General features: G+C 40.5%; 1 protein-coding gene across 4 annotated transcripts in view; it reads left to right on the top strand.

The window, feature by feature from the left end:
• The window catches only part of PLCB4 (phospholipase C beta 4), a 164,895-nt gene that overhangs the window by 58,695 nt on the left and 83,829 nt on the right, over positions 1-22,371 (top strand). For all 4 annotated transcript variants that reach the window (XM_039224818.1, XM_039224831.1, XM_039224824.1 and 1 more), the window contains exons 7-15: positions 106-187; positions 1,132-1,232; positions 1,873-1,930; positions 8,808-8,916; positions 13,861-14,071; positions 15,551-15,644; positions 18,268-18,347; positions 18,798-18,882; positions 21,605-21,695. In XM_039224818.1, the coding sequence (XP_039080749.1) occupies positions 106-187; positions 1,132-1,232; positions 1,873-1,930; positions 8,808-8,916; positions 13,861-14,071; positions 15,551-15,644; positions 18,268-18,347; positions 18,798-18,882; positions 21,605-21,695 (911 nt within the window). The remainder of the gene's footprint in view (positions 1-105; positions 188-1,131; positions 1,233-1,872; positions 1,931-8,807; positions 8,917-13,860; positions 14,072-15,550; positions 15,645-18,267; positions 18,348-18,797; positions 18,883-21,604; positions 21,696-22,371) is intronic.

The following is a 22,371-nucleotide window of genomic DNA, read 5'->3' on the forward strand; positions in this document are numbered from 1 at the left end:
TCCTGTCTCCACCCCCCTATCCCACATCCCTAGTATTTCTTAGATTTTTGCCTCCACAAAATCAGAATTAACCAGAACTTTTTCCCCCTTTCTTTTCTGCCCTAGTATTACTAGAACCTTTGCATCGGGGAAAACAGAAAAGGTGATCTTTCAAGCACTCAAGGAGTTAGGTCTTCCCAGTGGAAAGGTATTTATGAATTTAATTATGTGTTTATAAAACGATTTTGCCTATTTATGTTCTCCTATGTAATAACCTGGATTATTTAACACTGATCTCATTTAGATTCAGAACTAGATTCGATCACATGTAGTACAGGTAATTTTCTCTTCTTCTCCTTGCTGCCTTTTGTTCCCTGGACATCTAGCCTAAATGTTTTCAGGTTCAAATAGTATACTTCAAAATGTTTTTGTCAGTTTCATTAAGGAAAAGAAATGATAGCCAGGCTTCTCTTCTAGACAGCTTGTGGAAAGCTTATTTTCAAGAAGCCCATCCACATTGCCTCGACCAAGCACAATGTCAGTGTTCTTCAAAGTGGCTGTGGGATACTTTGAAAAGCACCCCTCCCTACACAAACCATTTCTGTTTTTGGCCCCTTGAATTTAGAGTAATTGAAATTAATTGATGGACTGCAAGAAATATTCAAGCCTGTTCCTACTTTAACAAATCCTACTTGAAATACAAACTTCAATGTGTGAGGGCAAATGTTATATGGTTGTCCTGAGCCCCTTCATAAGGTCTTGTGGAAATTCACAAGATAAGGATAAGTAAACACTGGCTTTGATTTATTCAGTAGCCTTTAGGCAGGCACTTGCTTTTCTCCATCATAGAGAGAAAGAAGAAATGTTTCTTTATATTTTATGGGGTGTTGCCTAGAGTGAGTCCAAATGTAGCCAGTGTTTGAGCCCACAGATCATGGCTGCATGGTAACCAAAGACGCTCGTTTACACATCTGGTGTGCTGGCGGGATGGCCCGGCCACAGTTGAACTTGGCCTTTGGCTTCTGGCAGTAAGAGTGAGAGATAGAGGCCCTGGGATCCCAGGTGGTCATCGCTTTGCTTCATGATCCAGTGGATTCTTTCCCTCAGGACAAAAGTGTGGCAGGAGTTATGACACCCTCTTGTTCTTTACAGAATGATGAAATCGAGCCTGCAGCATTTACTTATGAAAAGTTCTATGAACTGACACAAAAGATTTGTCCTCGAACAGATATAGAGGATCTTTTTAAAAAAATGTAAGTTCCATTTATGAGACAAAGTCCTATTTGTGTCCTTTTAGATTTTTAAAACACCTTCTTGTCATAATATTTTAATATAATGTGTTGAAAGTCTGGAGGATTATCTAGTCAGGGTTACATTTTCACCCCTTAGTTTATGACTGTAAAAGTTCACTCTGACTTTTGAGAAACTTTTACAAAAATTAATGGCAGCACCTGGAACTATCCCCCCCCCCCCCCACCCCGCATTGGCTTTACTAACTACCTACAATTTTAACCTGCTCCTTTAGGTATTAACCCATTATGTGAACTAACTAGATTAGATTATGGAATGTTATTATGTTGTTGAAAAGTTCATTCATTCCAGTTATTTCAAATGGATGACTTACATGTTGTTTTGACAAATAACATCTTTTGATAAATACTAAAGAAGAATTGCAGACATTTCCTGTGAGCTAATGGGAGCGTTTTCTTTTTCTTGCTGTTGGGTTGTTTGTTTTGTTCTTAAGAACAGTCTCTGGCCGTTTTAAGAGGGCACCACTACTTCAGGGTTAGAAGATAAGTTTAGATTTATCATCAACAAATGTCAACATGTAAATCGTACCTACTTGTAGCATCATATACAAAAACTTACTTTTTCTAATAAATTTCTTTTCAGCAATGGAGACAAAACTGATTATTTAACGGTAGACCAATTAGTGAGCTTTCTAAATGAAGTAAGCTTTTTCATACATTAACTCCATAAAGTCTGTGTGCAGTGGCTTGCCTCCTCCAGTGTCCCCATTGCATGTCCGCATCATACGCCCGCATCATATGCCCTTATTCGCTTTGCTTCTGACCTGCTGATCTTTCCAGATGGCTTCCTTTACCAGGTGCAAAAAATCAGCTGCTGCTCCTGTGTGTTCATGCGCTTCCGACACGTTGGCTTTGCACACTGCTTTTTTCTGTTGGTTTTCCCGCTGTGATGTGTAGCTCTGGTTCTGTGTGTGTATGTGAATTTTATGATATATTCATTTAATTAAATGTGTCTGTGTTTTTGCAAGATGATATTGAAGGTACTTTTTTTTTTTTCTATTGATCTCATTAGAGAATGGACTGAGATTACCACACTGTAGTTGGATTCTCCATTGCTAACTTTTTCTCATACCTTTGCATGGACTGGAAAGCTTTATTTTTGTCTTTTGATGGATTGCATGTAAGAATAGTATGTAGGTTCAAATAGACTATTTTGACAGCAAGCACAACACTGGAGTTCCTGGGTGAAAATAGAATTAGATTGCAGGTTAAATTTTTACATTTTATTTTTATAACAAGCTTAGGGCCCATTTTAGAATATGATTCACTTAACAACCAAAACTGGTTGACAACATTTGCTTAAGCACAATAGAAAAATATATTTTGGAACACGTAAAAGTCACAACTTTCGTTACAGCTAAAATTAACTTTTTTTTTTCTTTACACACATACAGAAGAGTGTTCTGTTCCGTGAAACCCATTGAAGTTCTTCCTAATCCAAAATGGAAGATTTGCTTTTTTTTTTCTACCACATTAATAAGAAGTTTCAGTGAGGGATGAACAATGTATTTTTGTTTCAAAGCAATTTTAATATAATTTAACCATTATACCATATAAAGAGAAAATGTTAGGAGAGTATCATGCCAGACAGGAGATATTGCCCCAAATAACAGGCAGCAGGCAGCTTGTGATTTGCCAGTTTGTAGAGACAAATCACATCATTGCCAAGGGACTTTGCTTTTCTTGCCCTTTTTAGGGCTCACTGGCTCCCAATTTGCACGGTTACCCTTTCCAAGCTCTGATAACCAGAGCCTAAAAGCCCATGCGCAGGAAAGACTAGCTACTCCGTTTATCAGCACAGATGCCTCCACTTTTAAATAAGCCTTTCATTGCAATACAATATTTATTTTACTTGAAAACATTTCAAGATTTTCCACCCCACTAGGTTTTGGTCATGCGAATACTATGTTTATAATCTTTACCCAGGTATTATCCACATTCCTGTGCCACTGTTGCTCAACTGTCTTGCTTTGTTTCCTTAACTCCTTCCCCCTCTCCTGCTTTATTTTTAAGATTTAATGGGGTTTTTTTTTTCCTCAGTGTCTTCATGCACTTGGGGTCACTGAACATCTTATGTTTTGGTGAGATGAGCAGGAAAATCTTGCCTTTTGCTAAAAAGGGAAGGCCTTTTAGAGGCATGGACAAAATGTACATCATTAGTTTGCTGCTTCCTAAAAACAAGGTCTCTTGCACACTCTGGGATGAAGCTGACACCCAGCCATCTATTAAACATGACAGAGACCTTTCTACGTGTATCACAGTGAAAATAAAGAGTTATGAAGTCTTGAGGTCAGGTGCTGTGTTCATGGGCTTTCCCCTTATGGGTTGTTTTTGTAAGTCTACCCAGTAATCACTTGGAGTTCTTACAAGTCTAAGATACAACATTAAATATTTAAATGATGTGAACACCCATACTTTCTGCCACCCGTACTCTTTCTTAACATACTTGTTATTTGATAAACTTTTATATTCACAGTGGCCAATAGCACTCATTTGTTTTTATATTATCTTCTGTTTGGCTTTTCATTCACAGTAAGGAAGCGCCTTTAATTTTGAAGTGGGACAGATGGAATCAGTGGGATTCTAGATTTCATTAGATCATAAGACTACAAGATGGTCCAGGAAAGTGTACAACCTTTATTTTTTAATCAAAGTGTCTGCCTGAATCTCTTCTTTTTCTGTCCTAGTGAACTGAATTGGAAAGACTAGATAGAAATCTGAATGTGTCCTTGAAGAAGTTTGTCAAACTTAGAGAACATTCTGCCAGCACCTTGCACCCTCTCTTTTGAGCCCTACAGTGACCCCTCTTCTCTCTCCAAAACCAAAAGCACCCTTGAGGTAGAGCACCTTTGAAACCCATGATGAAAGGAGACAGGATTCACTCAAGAAGGAAGCAGGCATTGCAGTGTAAGAGTCTATGGCTCCAAAAGCTTAGATCTAAACTTTTTCAAAATGCCCTAGCCACATAGTGTCAACAAGCCAGAATTCAACATTGTATTAGAAACCCCAGATTATGCAATAAGACAGGAAAAATAAATGAGTCTACTGAATACAAAAAGATGAGGTCCTACTCACTATTTGCAGATAATGATTGGGTGCCCTGAATATCAAAAACTATCAACTGGGAAGCTCTTTAAATAAGAGTTCAGTAAGGTAACCAGAGGAATGGTTGATAGAGCAAAACTCAGTAGACACACACACCAGCATTAACCAATTAGAATAGGTAGTAGGGAAAAAAGTCATGCTGCCTCCCACCACTTTCCAGCTTATAAATCCTTTTACTCTTTAGATGAAATTTTATATTCAGTGTACTAACATGTATTTCCAGGAAGCTGGAATGAGAGGAGAGACCACTGGCCACTTACTACATTGGTCACCATGTAGGGGTTTGTACCACCTCCTCCCTATCCATGTCAAAACACCTACTAGCTTCTCACTAGTAGCTCTAGACCTGCTTCTCATCTGCTTCTCAGTATCTCTTTATTTATTGCTCCCCAAAGTGTGATCCATGGACCAGCAGCAGCAGCAGGCTGTAGGGGCTTGTTAGAAATGCCGAATCTTGGGTCCGACCCAGACCTACTGAGTTCGAATTTGCATTTAACAACATCTCCAAGTGATTTGTCTGTACCTTAAAGTTTGCAAAGCACTGTCCTAGTGGATTACCTAGATTCCTCTTTGGAATGCTTCAAATGAATGGGAAGAATGTGAGAGCATCATGTACCTTCTGTTACTTCTCAGTAATGTATTTAGTCATGGAAATCCATCATTCACATCTAAAATTTTGCCACAGGTGTGTCTCTTGGTCCCATCAGTGAGCCAAGAGAAACTTATCCTCTTCCTATTTTGTGAAAATAATAAACCAGCGTCTGGGAGAGCTGGTAGAGGGGCCCACCGTGAGCTGCCGTGTAGCTAGACACTGCTGCCAACTCCATTCTCTACCTGTGGTGGGGCTGATTCATGTCCCTGGGCTGCAGTTAATTTCATCTCTCTCTGCCTGTTTCCAGTGAGAAGCTAAATTGATTTCAGTTTTATCTTTATTCTCTCACAAAGATGATAGGTGGGGTGGGGGCTACAGAATCAGGAGATGCATGGAGGGCTGGAGATATAGATCAGAATGAGAAAAAGAGAGAAAAGGTTTTAGATGACAGCAATAATCCAACATTAGCTTTATTTTCTTATTGCTATTGCTCTCCACCCCCCCCCAACACACACACACATTATATGATTACCTTAGGACTAAACTTGTTTATTTATTTTTATTTGGGAGTTGAAAGAATATAGGAAAGGGCATGAGATCCCTTTCCATTGACAGTATCTTTATTCTTGAATATATACACACAGAAAGAGAAGGAGATATTTAGTCTTATGAGTAAGCCTACCCTTGCAAATTATTCCTTCTTCTTCTTTATATCTCTCCTGAATATTTGTTGTCAACATCCATCTCTCCAAATTCTGCTTGGGATGAAGCCAATTGATGCCTTTTCTCAATAAGAGTAAGGACATAATAATTGAGTAATGATCACTGTCTCCCCATTCACTTGGACACAGTGCTGTGACCTATTTTCGGAAGCTGTTTAGATCACTTGACAAAGCTCTGGATGTCGAGGGGTGAATGTCCTAAAGTACACCGCTTCGCCTGAGTCCCCACTGAAAACAGGTGATCCCACAGAGCTGGGAAGCATTTGCCCCACTGTGCTTATGTCCGTGTGGAACGCTTCTGCAACCTTATTACTTTGAGGTCACCTGGAAATGATCTTTTCCCTCTGTTTTTTCATATAAAAATTATAGTTTTGTGACTCTAATGCAAATCTTATTTGCTTCCTTGCCTTGGATTATCCAGATTGCACCATGCTTCCATTGTGAAACATGAAAATTTTAGTGAAAAAATTGGTTATGTTATCTGGTAGAGCAGATGCAAGGACAGAGGCAGTTTCATACTGTCTGCTTTTTAATGCTTCTTTGCTACAAATGTACACGTAGGGGATTATAATACATCCATTTTAGGGCTTGGTTTTCCTGGCTTTTGCTTCTGTTAGGCAGGATGTTCTAGTGGATATCATGCCCTGGCACTAAATTTTAAGGGGGATTAATAAAGAGGACAGCTCAAACATTTAGCATTCTATCCTTGCAGGACTTGGGCTTTAGGGGGTAGTTTGTTGTTATTTTTTACTCTTCTGCAAATATGTTAAAATGCATCCTTTTACATGTTAGAACAGTGTTTCTTAAACTTGAAAACATCAAAATCACCTGGAAAGCTCATTAGAACACAGATTCACAGGTTCCACGCCAAAGAAGCAGATCCGGTAGGTCTTCGGTGGGGCCCGAGAGTCTGCATTGTACCTCCCAGGTTCCTGAGTTACAGATCACAGATCTGTAACAGATCACATTACAGATATTAGTCATGCAGAGCTCACATGCACATACGTGCATATAATGAGTACACAGGAGCCTCTGGGTTCCCCCTCCTTTCCCTAACTGAGTCTCTTCTCTCCCCTCCAGCTTTATCTGTTCTTTCTCTTGCTTTTTTAATTCATATGGATTTGCCCCAACATCTCCATGAGTCCAGAGTTCTTACCAATGAGCATATCTTTAAACCAAAAGCTTACTTTGAACAAAGAAGAGACATACAGTGGCCAACCATGAGCATAACTGCAATGGGGTGTAAAAAGGACCTTTACCTCCCACATCCATCTTCTTCCATGCTATTATCTACAGGGACGGGAGAAGAAATATGCCCAGAAAGGGCTTTTTGTTCCTTTGTTTACTTGTTTGTTTTGGAGCTGATGCATTCTCACCAGAATGGTGGTGCTTGTCATCTCCTTTAATAGTGGGCTCCAGAGTTGCATGATGCCCATCTGTTTCATAAATAAGATTGTAGCATGCCTTCACGTGCCTGGCATTCCACAGTCCACCTCTAAGTTTCTCTCTGCATACCCCATGAGTTTTGTTCTTTATGGTTTCAAGGCCTGTTGTTACTATAGCAGTTTCTGCTCTAGCACATGCATGGATGTGAGCTATTGTGAGCCGTAATTTCTTAGATTACAACAGAAGCATGCTTCATTGGGATAAACTGACCAAAAGACAACAATTCCTTTTGATTTAACACTCTTAAGTGGGTAAAGAGGTGGGAGGACTAGAATAGGCTAGGTCAGAAGTGCTTGAGGAAATTATATCACACGTGTTCCGTTGGCCAACGGCATTCGTTTTGTATTGCCCACTTTTTCAGATGTTCATTTCAAAACAAATGGGGAAGGGAAATCCATATGAACTTTGAAAAATTGTTTCTTAAATACTTCTCAATACTGTTTTTCAATGTCTGTGCATATATTTGGGTAAAGAATTATTGCCAAGGTTCCACCTGTTGACCAGGTTTTGCTTACATCTGCTTATCTGCCATTATTTCCATTGAAATTATATATTTGACAAAAGAGCAGGGTCACAGTGTTTGGTCCTCTAATCAATGGTGAATGATAAGGAAGTTTAATGGACCCACTGTCTCCAGATAGAGACCTGCAGACACAAATATAAAAGATTGTAGCTGAGTCAGTAAATTGGATGTTTTTCACCTCTGCTGTGAAGTTTGAATGTCAGAACTCCAGAAATAGTATAGCTCCTGGTGCCCCATATATTACCACGAGCATCCGGGTGCTGCTTTGAAAGGAATGGCATCACTAGCATCTTCATTGCCTTAATCATTCATGGACTGCCTCCCCCCACCCCGTCAGTCCCAGAGAATTTTCTCAGGCAAATAGAGTCATAGTGAAAAAGACTTTCTGAACTACTGATATTCAAATACAGATTTTCATATTGTCGATAATGTATACATATCCTTGTGCTGATTGTCATCACTATTATGATTGGTTCGATTTGATAAATACTTACTCAAGAAAATGAAGTCTGCAGACTGCCCAAGAAATCTTGTGTTTATGAAAAAATATTTTGAAAATGAAATACTAACCTTAGGGATTTTAACCTTACAGGGGTTTTTGCCTTTTTTAGCCTTGGGGGTTTTTTTTGTTTTTTTTTTTGTTGTTGTTGTTGTTGTTGTTATTGTTGCTATCGTTTTTCTTTTTTTGGCACTTAAATTAGTGTGTTAGCTATTTGAATTCTTTGGGGGTTTTTTTGTTTGTTTTTTGTTTGTTTTTGATTCCCCCCCCCAAAAATTTTTGATCTCACTTTTTTGTAGATATGCCAAATTTTTTACCTGTGGTATGGGAATTAGAAGACTATACAACTGACATGCACACCATTTTATGTATCCTTTAGCTTTTGAAGGGAAGAAAAAGTATTCTATATTCTCTTTTGAGTTCAGTGAGGGAAACCAACAAAGCACTCCTAAATTTGGCCTTTTTGAAATATATTTTAGGGAGAAAGACAATAGGACAGTGAAATCCTATCTTTATAACTATAAATGTGATATTCTAAATATATCTTATTTTAGAAATTCTGTCCTTTAGTGTTGTGTAATGCCCAGGGGTGAGAAATGGCAACCTAAATGGAGTTACTTTCTCATCGTAGCATCAGCGAGACCCTCGACTGAATGAAATTTTGTTCCCATTTTATGATGCTAAAAGGGCAATGCAGATCATCGAGATGTATGAGCCTGATGAAGATTTGAAGAAAAAAGGTAATAAAAGTGAAAGAAGATAATTTTCTTTATTAACAAAAAAGTAATGTGAATATATGCAACTTTAAACATTCTTGGACTTTTAGTTAGACGTATCTTTAAATGCTTTGGAGCTCCCTAGAGCCAAGGACTTTTAACAGACATATTTTTTTCCAGTTCTAAGTCAGTATACATTTTACCTTACATCAGAATTTGCCCATGCTGCCTGAGGAATAATGTTAAATTTACTGTATTAAGCACATTATAGTGATATTTTCCTAGTGCACTTATATTCAGTCTTTAGTATTGTATAATACTTAAAATGCAGTAATGCCCATCCAGTCTCTGTTTGCAATCCTGGGAAGAATTCCACTTCCTATAAAATTTATCCCTCCATTTTCTCCTTTTTTGTTCTGCCAAACCAAGTGAATTTTAATACATGATTTGGTGAGCCTTCCCATCAGTAGGCTTCTGGTAGAGAAGGCAAATGCAACCGATATGAAATTAAATAGTCAGGAATCACTTTAGCAAATTATTGGGGTTTCTGAACATTTGCCTCTTTAAGTGAAACATTGGAAACAGTGTGCTGTCCATTCCAATACTGACAAAGAAAAGGCATGGAGAGGAAATTTAAGATCTGTCTCATAACAGTGGGAAGCACCCTCCAAGGATGGGAGAGATGATGCCAGTTTAACTGGACAGGAAGTCCTGAGACAAGAGATACCTGAGCTACAGCCTCAGCTTTGTGTCCCAGTAGAGACTTGAAAAGAGATTCAGGTTCAAGTTCTCACCTTCCCATGCACCCAAGAGTATCATGGCCTCCAGTATCTGAATTCTTTTTTCTTTGTATCTCAGTGAATGTGGCTGAAAGGTTTCTATATTCTCTGGACCCACATACATAGACCCTGTGGATACACAGGCCCGCCACACCACATGACCCACCCCTGATATTTTTCTAAGTCAGTAGAGTTTTCCCTTGATTGTAGATGTACACTTAAACTTTCTGTTAGAGTCCCAAATGCCTGCTTTCAACAAGAGTGCTTCATTTCTTACCTTTCTGTCAGTATTCTGAGTTTTATCATTTCTGCTACATCACATGGGATTAAAGTGAAGGGAGGGGTGGCTTGATAGAAATACAGCACTTCACAGTTTTGATTTGATTCTTGTTGTTACCCTGTCACTATGTGACCTTGAGCAAGGGACTATATTCCTGGGCCTCAGTTTCTCTGCTTACAACATGTCAGGGTTCATTCAGTCATTCAGCTAGTATTTAACCCCTCTGCCTTCATTTCTTAAAGTGTATAGAGGGCTAACTGGTGCCAAGAGCTGTGCCAGATGCTAGGATTCAGAATTAAGTGAGGCAGCTGTGATCTGTTGAAGGACAAGACCCAGCAGTTCCTCAGCAGTGTGATAAATGTTATGCTAGAGATGTGTCTTTCATTATTTTTAAAGTCCTAAAAGTCTATGGAATTACGTTGACATATCTAAAAATCATAGCTTCACCATCTCACAAATCACAGAAAATTTTATTTTCATTTAAAAGTCTGTCATTATCAAGTATGGGTGAGAATATGGTGCACAAGGCATTCTTAGATATAAACTTCCGGGAAGAGTGTAAATTGGTCCAAATAACCAGCTAGATTAATACTTTGGCAATCATTGTAAAATAGAAAATAGGCTTCTCCTACAACCCAGCCTTTCCACCTCTGGGTATGTACAGAAGAGAATAACCCCTGTCTTTCCCAGCTCTGGATGTCAGAGGAAGTGCACTAATCCGGGCCAATGGCTTTACGTTTCTTGTACACACATAACTTTCAAATTCTCCACTCATGACCTTTAACTTCACTTCAGACCTCTGGTGGAAGTCCTCACTTAGATACTGAATGGGCCTTTCAAATGTATATGTACAACATGTTTTGATTTTCCCTGCCCAAAGACCTGTTCCTTTCTCAGCCTGGAAAATGGTACCATTATTCACCCAAATCTTAAAGCCCAAACTCTTAGAATCTTCCTTGACATTTTTTTTTCTTTCACATCACTTCTGATCCATTAGCAAAACCTACAAGATCTATCCTCAAAATAAGTCCTCAATAAACCACTTCTCGCCATCTCTACCTTCATCAGAGTATCCAAGCCTACATCATGTCCTCTTGGACAATGCCAGTTAACTTTTAACTAGTTGTCTTTCTGCTCAGTGCCCTATAGTTTATGCTCCACACAGCACCAGAATAGCCTTTAAAAACTAAATCCAATCATGTTATTCTACTCTTCAGAACCCGCCAAAGGCTTCCCAACACAGAGTAAATCCAAAGTACTTAGCAAAAGGGTCCCTCGGGTGGCTCAGTCAGTTAAGCATCTGACTTCAGGTCAGGTTATGATCTTGTGGTTCATGGATTCAGGTCCCACATTGGGCTTTGTGGTGACAGCTCAGAGCCCAGAGCCTGCTTCAGATTCTGTCTTCCTTTCTCTCTGGTCCTCCCCTGTTCACACTCTATCTCACAAAATAAATAAACATTTAAAAAAAAAAAAAAGTTCTTAACAAAGACTAAGTCCATCCAATGTACTTTTGGCTTCCTCTCCAGCCTCATTTATGGCTACCTTTCCCCTCAGTCATACATTCCTACATCAAGGTCTTTGCGTTTGCTGATTCTTCTACCTGGGATGGAATTCTGCAGATGTGCATGTAGCTTGCTCCCTTCTTGTGAATATGACCTCCTCAGAAGGGCTTTTGCTGGCCATGTTCCTAATACAGCATCCTAGTCACTCTTTATCACCTTCATTCCCTACTTTCTTTTTCCTTCTAGCACTTGCGTGACATTATATTATGCTTATATTTATTTGTTAATCTATTTCCCATAATATGTTTCATGAAGGCAGGGTTTGTCTATTTCTTCCATCACTTTATCTGTTCCAGTACCTTCAAAGGTACTTGCTCTTATGGGGCTCCTGGGTGGCTAAGCCGGTTAAGCCTCCGACTTCGGCTCAGGTCATGATCTTATGGTTTGTGAGTTAAGGTCCCACGTCAGGTTCTTTGCTGACAGCTCAAAAAAGTACTCGCTCTTAGAATGGATGTGTGCCCAAGGAGAGGTGCACAAATTTTTATTGTAGTATGTTTAATTATAGTTAGAAATTACCTAAATATCCGTCAACAGAATAATGGACAATAAACTAGGATATTCATACACCACTGACTAAACATTCTACATACCTACAACTATGTATTAGTACTATACACAGTACTTACTGTGTTATTCAGGGAAAAATAAATCGTTAAGAGCTAAATAAATTCCAAGAAAATATAAAAAGAGCAAGTTGTAGATGTGGTTTATCTATACCATGGAATACTACATGGCAATGAGAAACAATGAAATCTGGCCATGTGTAGCAACATGGATGGACCTTGAGGGTGTTATGCTGAGCGAAATAAGTCAGGCAGAGAAGGACAAATATCATATGTTTGCACGTATAGGAGGATTAGGAGGAACTTGACGGAGGAACAAGGGGGAGAAGAAGGGCGGAAATGGTGGGGGAAAGGGAGAGAGGCAAACCATGAGAGACTCTTGAATGCTGACAAAAACTGAGGACTGATGGATGTGGGGGGGAGGGGGGGATGGGCATGAAGGAGGGCACTTTGGGGATGAGCACTGAGTGTTATGTAGAAACTAATTTGACAATAAACTATTTGTAAAAAAAAAAAAAAAAAAAGAGCAAGTTGTATATGCAAAGAATAGAATGTCTTTTATATATGTTTTTAAATAATCACAACTATCCATTGTTAGGATAAATGCATATGAAGTTAAGTTACAAAGTCATTGTGAGAATGTTAAATACAAAAAGTCAGGAAGTTCTTGTCTACAAGGGAGCAGAAAGAGGGACTGGAATGGAGAGGGGACGCAGGGTGCTGCAAAGGCCATGTGTCCTCTGAAAAATGCAAAGCAAGTAAAGTAAAATGTTATGAAGCTCTGGTGTAGGGGTCCATAGTTATTTATTATGCTATCATCTGCACACAAGCTTCAAATCATTTCATTACTTGCAAATGCTTAACTGAAAACAAAAAGCTGAGGCAGTCGATGGTTGACAGGGTAAGAGATACAGAATTTTTTTAAGTTTATTTATTTTGAGAGAGAGAGAGAGAGTGAGAGTGCACACCCGTGCATGGACCCAAGTGGCAGAGGGGCAGAGATAGAGAATCCCAATCAGGCTCTGCGCTGTTCGTGCAGAGTCCAGTGCGGGGCTCGAACTCACAAACCCCAGGATCATGAAGTCCGACGCTTAATGGACTAAGCCACCCCAGCACCCAGTGATGCAGAAATACAGTTTGCTTCTCCTGAGAAGACCACAGGGACCTGCCCTATATCAGAAAAGTGTGACTGAAATGAACAATGGGGCCCTTGAGGACACATTTCAATGCCTACTGCATACTCTTCTCATCAGTCCCACACCCTATTATGTAGTTAAAATAGGAGACATGAATTGTTTAAACCCAGAGAGGCCACTAGTTCCATCTCCAGTCCAGTGAGAACAGGAATGCCCTACAGTTGTATGTTTCCTACATTTTAAAGAGCCCCTCTTGTAGGTGTTCTCATTTGCCATTCAGGACAGTCCTGGAAAGCAGGTGTGGTCAGTATTTCTGCCCATTTAACAGAAGAGGAGGTTGAGACCCAGGAACATAAGGAACGAGTTATAAAAGCAGAACCGACAAAGGCCCCCTTGACCCCTGCTCACCACACCTGGAGCTGCGCTTCTGCACTTAGGGAACCAAGTGCTTCTGACCTCACAGCTACAAAAGTAGGATGCCACCTGCCTGTGGGATGCATTACGTTCCTTGTACTGTGCAGCTCTGTTTAAGTTCTGAAGGATGAAGGTCCTTGGGAAGAGACTGAGAAGTTTTTACTCCTGTTGAAGCTGCCTCATCTCTGTATTTCAGAGCCATAGGTCTATTAACTCTTGTTTTTTTCCCCCTAGGCCTCATATCAAGCGATGGGTTTTGCAGATATCTGATGTCAGATGAAAATGCGCCCGTCTTCCTGGATCGTTTAGAACTTTACCAAGAAATGGACCATCCTCTGGCCCACTACTTCATCAGTTCTTCCCATAACACCTATCTCACTGGCCGACAGTTTGGCGGAAAGTCTTCAGTAGAAATGTACAGACAGGTTCTCCTGGCTGGTTGCAGGTCAGAACTTTAGGACAGCTCTGTCTGTCTGTCTGTCTGTCTCTCTGTCTCTCTCTTTTTGTATATGATACCTTTCAAGTTAATTTACTCTTCTCTAAAAAATAGGAAGTAGTCCCCAGCATGAAAAGGACATTTTTCCTTCTCTTTAATAGATTATGTTGGTCATGTAACCTTGAAGAAGAATAGTTAATCTCTATTCCAGAAAGCTCTAGAATCCTCCAATGGGCCAAAAGATATTTTTTACTATAAATTTTTAAATACACCCCCCGCAAGGGGCACTGGGGTGGCTCAGTCAGTTGAGCATCTGACTTTTCAGCTCAGGTCATGATTCCAGGGCCATGGGATCCAGCCCTGTGTCAGGGTCTATGCTGAGCACACAGTCTGCTTAAGACTCTATCTGTCCCTCACCCTCTGATCCTCTCCCCCACTCATGTGCGTGCTCTCTTCCCCCCCCCTCTCATTAAATAAATAAATAGATAGATATTGCCCCTCAAAATTGAAAAAAAAAGCATATTTTAAGAAGTCGTGCTAAATTTCTTATGGCCAGAAGCAGTAGCAAACTTAGCTTTATTTAATGTTGAAAGTTCTAAAATAGCATTCTCTGAGAGTAAATATTACTGAAAATGGTTTTCCTTCTATGGAAATTTGGCAGATATTTGAGGTTTAATATACATCAAAAAAACCGAAGGTGAAAAATAAGAAATGCAGTTATGTTATAAATTTTTTCTTGGTTATCAATAGCTAGTACCTCATTTTTTAATAACAGCTTTTTGTGTATGGAAACATTCTATAAGAAATTACCTACATCACCACTTCTATCTCTGAGTACCTGACAAGATGAGAACATTTTCTTTCATGGCCAAAGCAACATCATTTCATCTAACAAAATTTTAAAAAATATTTTTTCACATCACTGAAAACCCAGCCCAGACTCAGATATCCCCAAGCTGTTCCCAATTTTCCTTTATTGTAGCTTTGTCACAACTGGAATTTCATCCAGAAGCTCACTGGTTGTTGTATCTCAAGTTTGTCTTAATCTCTGACAGTCCCTTTTTGATGACACCAACCCAATACAGAATACAATGTGATTTTAACCCAAAACTCCATGAAATAACAATCATGTTATTTAATTCATTCCATTGTCTACTTATATATTGTTTAAGTTTATTACTGAGAGAGAGAGAGAGAGCATGCACACGCATATCAGCAGGGGAGGAACAGAGAGAGAGAGGGGACAGAGAATCCCAAGCAGACTCATGCTGTCAGTGTAGAGCCCCATGTGGGGATTGAACCCATGTACCATGAGATCATGACCTGGGCTGAAACCAAGAGTTGGACACTTAACTGACTGAGCCAACCAGGTGGCCCCCATTTTCTACTTATATAAAAAACAACTTATTTCAGTGTCTGTTCTTTGAATTTGCGCACACACCATTTTATGGTAAGGGTTCAATATTGTAATTTCACTCTGTTGCCCAGGTGTGTTGAACTTGACTGTTGGGATGGAAAAGGTGAAGACCAGGAACCGATAATAACTCATGGAAAAGCAATGTGTACAGATATCCTTTTTAAGGTAAGTTTTAAAATCACAGAGCTGCAGTCTTTTCCAAACTATTATAGAGATAGATGGAATGGATAAAACAAATTATTCATTTTCTCAAGCATTTTACCTTTATATTCCTTTCCTCCAGTTTTGAAGAGAAAGTCAAGAAAAATGCCTTCTCCACTTAGTAGCACCATGAGGGTCCTACATATATAATGAGTTTTCTCTGCCAACATGCCCCTGATCTAATTACTTTAAAAACAGTCTTTCATTTTTTTAATCTCTTTTCTCGCTTACTTTGCATTATTTCTGAAGGACTTCAATTTGACATAAAAAGATACATAGAATACAGAAATAAAATAGATTCCAAATAGTGCCTATAAGATTAGGAAAGTGGGGTTAGAGTTTATGACTGCTCAATAAGAAGTCATATAATTTGCCAAACCACACCACAAATGGGCCCCAAACTTTCTAGAATTCAGTGCAAGGAGACCAACATGATGATTCACAGATTCAGAAAATAGAAACAGGGCTGCTGGTCCAAAGAAGCACAGTCGTTGATGCCAGAGAGAAGGCTTTTCCCCATGGACCCTGTAAGAGGAAGATCTTCAGTTATATAAACAGGAATTTCAGTAATGGCCTTCTGGTGATCTCTCTGTACAGTTTGAAGGTTGGTTTCTTACAATGCTCTTTAATATACTCCATTGATATTCGGCCAAAAGACAAGGCAAAAAAAAAATGAAATTCCGTAGTTGGCCAATTCTGTGGTTGGCCAATATTCAGGTACATCCATCTCTGTTACCAATATCAGCAGCATTGGTTCTCAACTCTGCGTACATATGGAAAATCACCAGAGGTATTTATAAAAACAGATGCCTAGTCCCTGTACCCATAACTCCATGCATACCATTTCTCTTAGCCAGATGTTGGTGAATTTTGAGTAGCAGTGAATTCAAGATTTTGCTCCCTAAGAAGGAGTTACACTCCCTGAGAAGTACCAAGGGTATATTCAACTGGGAAGCCGTGAGTTTGCACAGCCAACCAAATTGACAGCAAGGGTTGATGTCTTCTTTGGAGACTTAAGGAACCTAATAAGGAAGCTTAGCTAAAAAGAAGGCTATTCCTCTCAGCTTGGAGGTGAGCAAAGGAGAACCCATGAACAGAGCTAAAATTTTCCTCAAGTAGTAATTCTTGGTCAGCTCAAGGGACTATCAAGTCATAGACATTTTCACCGGGAAGAGACTTTAAGCAAGAAAAATTAACGAAATCACCTTAGCCCTAAGTAATGAGGTTTTGGAGTGGTGGTGGGGCTCAGAGCCGATGACCAAGAGAGAATTCTTGAGACATCTTTGGTGCAAAAAAGGTGATTTTTAAAGCATATGGACAGGACCCATGGACAGAAAGAACTGCCCCGGGACCATGAAGCATGATTATATACTTGGGAGTTAGGGAAGGTAAAGTTAAGGGGAAGGTTCCAAAGGGATTTTCATATGCTGAAGAAGACTCACAGGATACTGGGGGCCTAGCTGTTGTTAAGATAAGGTTGCTTTTCCCTCTAGCAAATCATTAACATTAAGATAGGAGTGAGTTCCTGGAGAAATGTTTTACTCTACCTGCCTCAGATATTTGTCAATGGGCTGCAGGTTATAAGGAAATTTAATTTTATCTGTCATTTCCTACTGCCCTTGTTTCCCACATCAATAAGGATGGTCACTAAAATACTCCCTGGTTTATCTAACCTGAGACATTATTGTTTCAAATGGACTTCCTTAGATTACTATTGTAAAACATTTTCTCATTTAACTGAATGTTGACTGTGGTTGACTGCAAGCCAGTTAGAATTTGGGGAGTTTTACCAAGTATGATGTTCTGGTTATAGAAACATTAGTTTGAAACCATGTTTTCTAAAGCTAAGCCAAGAGCAAGGACAGCCATCTGTGGGAAGGACATGATCAGCACATTGAAAAGTTGTTTCAAATAACCAAGCTTCCAGTTCAGGAAGAGGCATCCAGAGCACCTGTTTTACCTCACATGTTGCTTGACCTTGGAGAACCGCCCCTCCCACCTTCCTGGTCACCTCCCCCCACCCTTTCATCAGGCTAATAAGAAACAAGGGATGGTGTAAATGTCACATCAGTTCACAAGAATCTTCACTGAATTAATGAAATGTAGCAAAAGACAGACTCCCAAACACAGGAAAGTCCGTAAAAGCCTCCGGTAGTCCTTAGGTTATCGCCAATACACTCCTCCTCCAGGCAGAAGAGGTGGGAGAGGTCTGTTGTGAAAATCGCAGTTCCAAAACCTCACCTGCCCTTTCACAAGAAAGGGAACTCTGAACCTGTCTTGCCAGGTTATCGAGCAAGGAGCCAGCATGTAATTTAGATGAAATGCCTTGTTCATTAATAGCACCGTGATTTTAGAGAAGTCAGAGATAGCCTTGAAAAAAAAAAAATGGCCATTAACCATTAACCATGCTTGGCTCTAATGAACCACAAGGGGACTCAACATGCAAAGGTATCAAGATGAATAGGTTCTCCACGTCTTATTGCCAGAATTTTATGAAGCTCAAATTAATAGTCTCTGAATGGCTTCAGGTGCCTTAATTGTGTTGTTTTTTGCTCTTCTCTCTCATGTACACTTTTTATCTTTAAAGGATGTTATTCAAGCCATCAAGGAAACTGCGTTTGTCACATCCGAATATCCTGTAATTCTCTCCTTTGAAAATCACTGCAGGTATAAGGGTGCATTCTCCTCCAAGTATCTACTACCCATTCCCCACTCCTGCTCCACATCTGTTTAAATAGCTGAACAGTTTTGTGACATAGTAAGGACACTTGATCTTATGCAAAAAAGAAAGAGGAAGAAAAAAACCAAAGGTCAGAGATCTGGACACCTTGCTCAAGGTTCCATTGACTTGGAAGACTTGGCAGTGTACTTGATCTCAGACTTCATGAACTTGAAAGCCATTTGTATTCTATTTACTCTTATTTTGAGAGGCAAAATCTACTTTTGAAACTATACCAGTTAAAGTTTGTGGTAAATAACAGAGGATCTCCCTTAGCTGTAGGAGGACAGCATGCACTTTGCAGAATGGGAGTTTTTAATCACCTAGGAATGGATGTCTCTTATTCTTGGACTGTTAATGGATGTTTGAATTTACGAATGCCAGTTCTCTCTCTCCAGCAAATATCAACAGTACAAGATGTCCAAATATTGCGAAGATCTATTTGGGGATCTCCTGTTGAAACAAGCACTTGAATCACATCCAGTATGTATTTTTAGCAAACCGTATTTCTAACCTGAATGGATTTGTTTTGAAATTCATTTCTAAAGGGTCAAGTAGTGCTAGAGGGCTAACAATCTTCAGATTTATTTAAATTCACCAATAGGGAAAGCTTTTGTGCTTCAGACAGATGTGAAGAGAGAGACATAAAATAAACATGTAGTTCAGTTTAATCTGGAAGGTCTCAAGGTCTTTATGGTTTCTGAGATCTCTGTCCTAAAGTTTTATAAAATACCCACTAATGGAGAATTTATACTCAGCAGTTGCTCTTCAGTTGGTTGCATGGTAGAATCATCTGGAAGGAGGATTAAAAATACCCTTGCCAGGGCCCCGCTCAGAGATTCTAAGTTAATTGGTCTGCGTAGGCCAGAGCATGGTGCTTTTAAAAAGCCCCTCCAGGTGAATCAAATGGAAGATCATTGGCAGTGAGAAGTCCCTAGATTGAAGAAGTCTCAGGAGTCTGAGGTCCAAGCTCCCAGCTCCACAACAAATACTTGGAAAGTGTTAGACATACATTTTTTGAGCTTCATTTTTACACCTGCTGATTGCTTCTTAAAGCAAAGATTGTTTAACCTGTGGCCCACAGATGGGCTTTGTGAGGTCTGTGAACTCATTCTAAATTGCAAACGGTTTGGGGTTTGTTTTTTGTTTGTTTTGTTTTCTTTCTTACTCTTTTTTTGATATACAATTTGACTCCAGAGAGTTCATCACATTTTTGCAAGGATCCATAACCTCTAAGTGGTAAAGCTCCACTGTTGCAAGATGGTACGAGTAGGAAGCAAGCCAGCAGCATGAAGTATAAAGTACTCTGCAGTAGTAATAAAAAAAAAAATATATAAGACACAGGAAATTTGCGTCCTTTGCACCCACCCCCTGATTGTCTTCAGCCTACTGAAGCCAAAGACTCCCAGCCATGTCCTTGCGACGCTCCCTGTGTCTGCACAGCGGCCTGACTTCCAGCTGCCCGTGGCTGCAGCTCCTTGCAGGAGGCCTGGTGCTCTGGTCACTGGAGCCTTCTCTGCCCTTGTGTGAAAGATGGGCCAGCGGTGCCAGAGCATGGACACCCCTCCCGCCATGCCCCCTCACACCTCAGAGGGACCGCCTCACAGCACCTTCTGCTCCGTCTGCCAGGGCTCCCCAGTGGGGCCACACTCCGGTCCCCGCAGTGATAACTCACCTGATAACACCCCTGCGTGGTTGGCTGCCTGCCTTCTTCCTCTCACTTTTACTTTCCCACCCCCTGTTGGCCTTTCCTGAGGCTACCACCCAAGTAAACTACTGGTATATTCAGATCCTTGTCTCCAAGACCGATTCTGAGGAAACGCAAACTAAGAAATAGCCCTGATTTATTTTATTTCATTCTATTTCATTCTATTTCAGTTTATAGTTTATTTTGAGAGAGAGAGAGAGAGAGAGAGCACAAGCAGGGAAGGGGAAGAGAGAGAGAGAGAGAGAGAGAGAGAGAGAGAGAGAATCCTAAGCAGGTTCCACACAGCCAACACAGACCCCAGTGTGGGGCTCAGTCTTAGGAACTGTGAGACTGTCACCTGAGCCAAAACCAAGAGTCGGGTGCTTAACTGACTGAGCCACCCAGACGCCCCTTCTGTTATTTTTGTTTTATGTAGGCCCTCTGTTTACTTTTCTTATTGGGCTAAGGTGCTTGCTTCCATAGAAAGACCATTGTAATCTTGGTGGAGTGACATGCACATACGTGAAAGGTGTTGTGGGAAGTGTAGGTAATACACATTGGAGTAAGACCTCCCTGCACTAAAGAGCTTTTACCAGGGCGGTGCGGAAGACATGGCATAAAACATAAAACCACAGCTAAACAGGAAGATGGCCTACAACCTATTGAATGCTTATTATCCCACTCTCGTGCAGTGGGAGATCACTAGGGAATAGACAAGATACAGCAGGCTTCTAAAGGAAGCAGAATTTGGACAAAGAGCTTTGAGGCAACATAGACATAGGAAGGCACAGTGTCTTGGGTGTAGTAAGTAGATAAATGACTTTTGATAAAATGAAGGGATGCATGGATGAGGTGGGTGGATGGGTGGGTAGGTGTGTCCATGCATGGATGGGGGAAGGGGAATGGAGGACTAGATATGGCATAGTTGTATGGATCAGAGATAAGAGAGGAAAGGACATCTCCTTTGCAGACATAAATCCAAACAAATGGAAACCACAGTAAAGGTTAGGTTTCAGTAATTAAGACCACTCCCTTCTTGATTCTCTTATTGAACCCACACAACCACAATCCCAGGTATTGGGTTTGCATCAGCCTACTGAGCAAGCAGGCTTCCTAATACAGCCCAGCACTTGAGGGGATCAGGGGAGCCTCTCAACTTCTGCCTGGGAAAGCACTTCTGACCCCAGCTATCAGATGATCCCGTGTACTTTAACCAATACATAGAAAGAGCAAGACCTGAGGCTGAGCAGGAGCCCATCCCCCAAAATCACTCCAGGTCAGACCCAGCTCCCACTGGGGAAAGTGGAGTGGCTCTGCATACCTCTGGGAGACTGGGTGTCCACTTTGCAGTCTAGGGCAAAGTAGGCTAATTGGGGCTGAGGAATGAAAACATAAACGTGTGCTGACTGCCATCTAGTGGGTATTGGGCTGTATAACATGGGCTTCCATGCTCATTCTGGACTGGGAATGAAACTGGAGAAACACATCATTAATTCAGCCTTTTCTGTTTATCTCTAGCTTGAACCAGGCAGGTCCTTACCATCCCCCAATGACCTCAAAAGAAAAATACTCATCAAAAATAAACGGCTGAAACCTGAGGTCGAAAAAAGTAAGTCAAAGACACACATCACTGGTGAAGCATACACTCGTGTGTTTGGACAATTCAGCTGTCTAGAGTGAAATAAATGTTTTTTTTCATAAATAGTTCATTGTAAAGTCGATTTCCAACAAGGCCCAGTGCTCATCCCAACAAGTGCCCTCCTCCATGCCCATCACCCCCCCTCCCCCCGACACCCATCAGTCCTCAGTTTGTTCTCAGCATTCAAGAGTCTCTAATGGTTTGCTTCCCTCCCTTTCCCCCCCATTTCCCCTCTTCTTCACCCCCACGGTCCTCCATTAAGTTCCTCCTAATCCTCCTATACATGCAAACATATGGTAGCTGTCCTCTTCCTGACTTATTTCGCTCAGCATAACACCCTCAATTTCTATCCATGTTGCTACACATGGCCAGATTTCATTCTTTCTCATTGCCATGTAGTATTCCATCATATAGATAAACCACATCTTCTTGATCCATTCGTCCTTTGATGGACACTTAGGCTATTTCCATGTTTTGGCTCTTGTTGAGAGTACACTATGAACACTGAGGTGCATGTGCCCCTGTGCATCAGCACTCCTGTATCCCTTGGGTAAATTCCTAGCAGTGCTATTGCTGGGTCATAGGGGAGTTCTATTGTTAATTTTTTGAGGAACCTCCACACTGTTTTCCAGAGGGGCTGCACCAG

The sequence above is a fragment of the Hyaena hyaena genome, unplaced genomic scaffold, assembly GCF_003009895.1.
Source record: "Hyaena hyaena isolate Hyena2069 unplaced genomic scaffold, ASM300989v1 scaffold_16, whole genome shotgun sequence".
Lineage (NCBI taxonomy): Eukaryota > Metazoa > Chordata > Mammalia > Carnivora > Hyaenidae > Hyaena > Hyaena hyaena.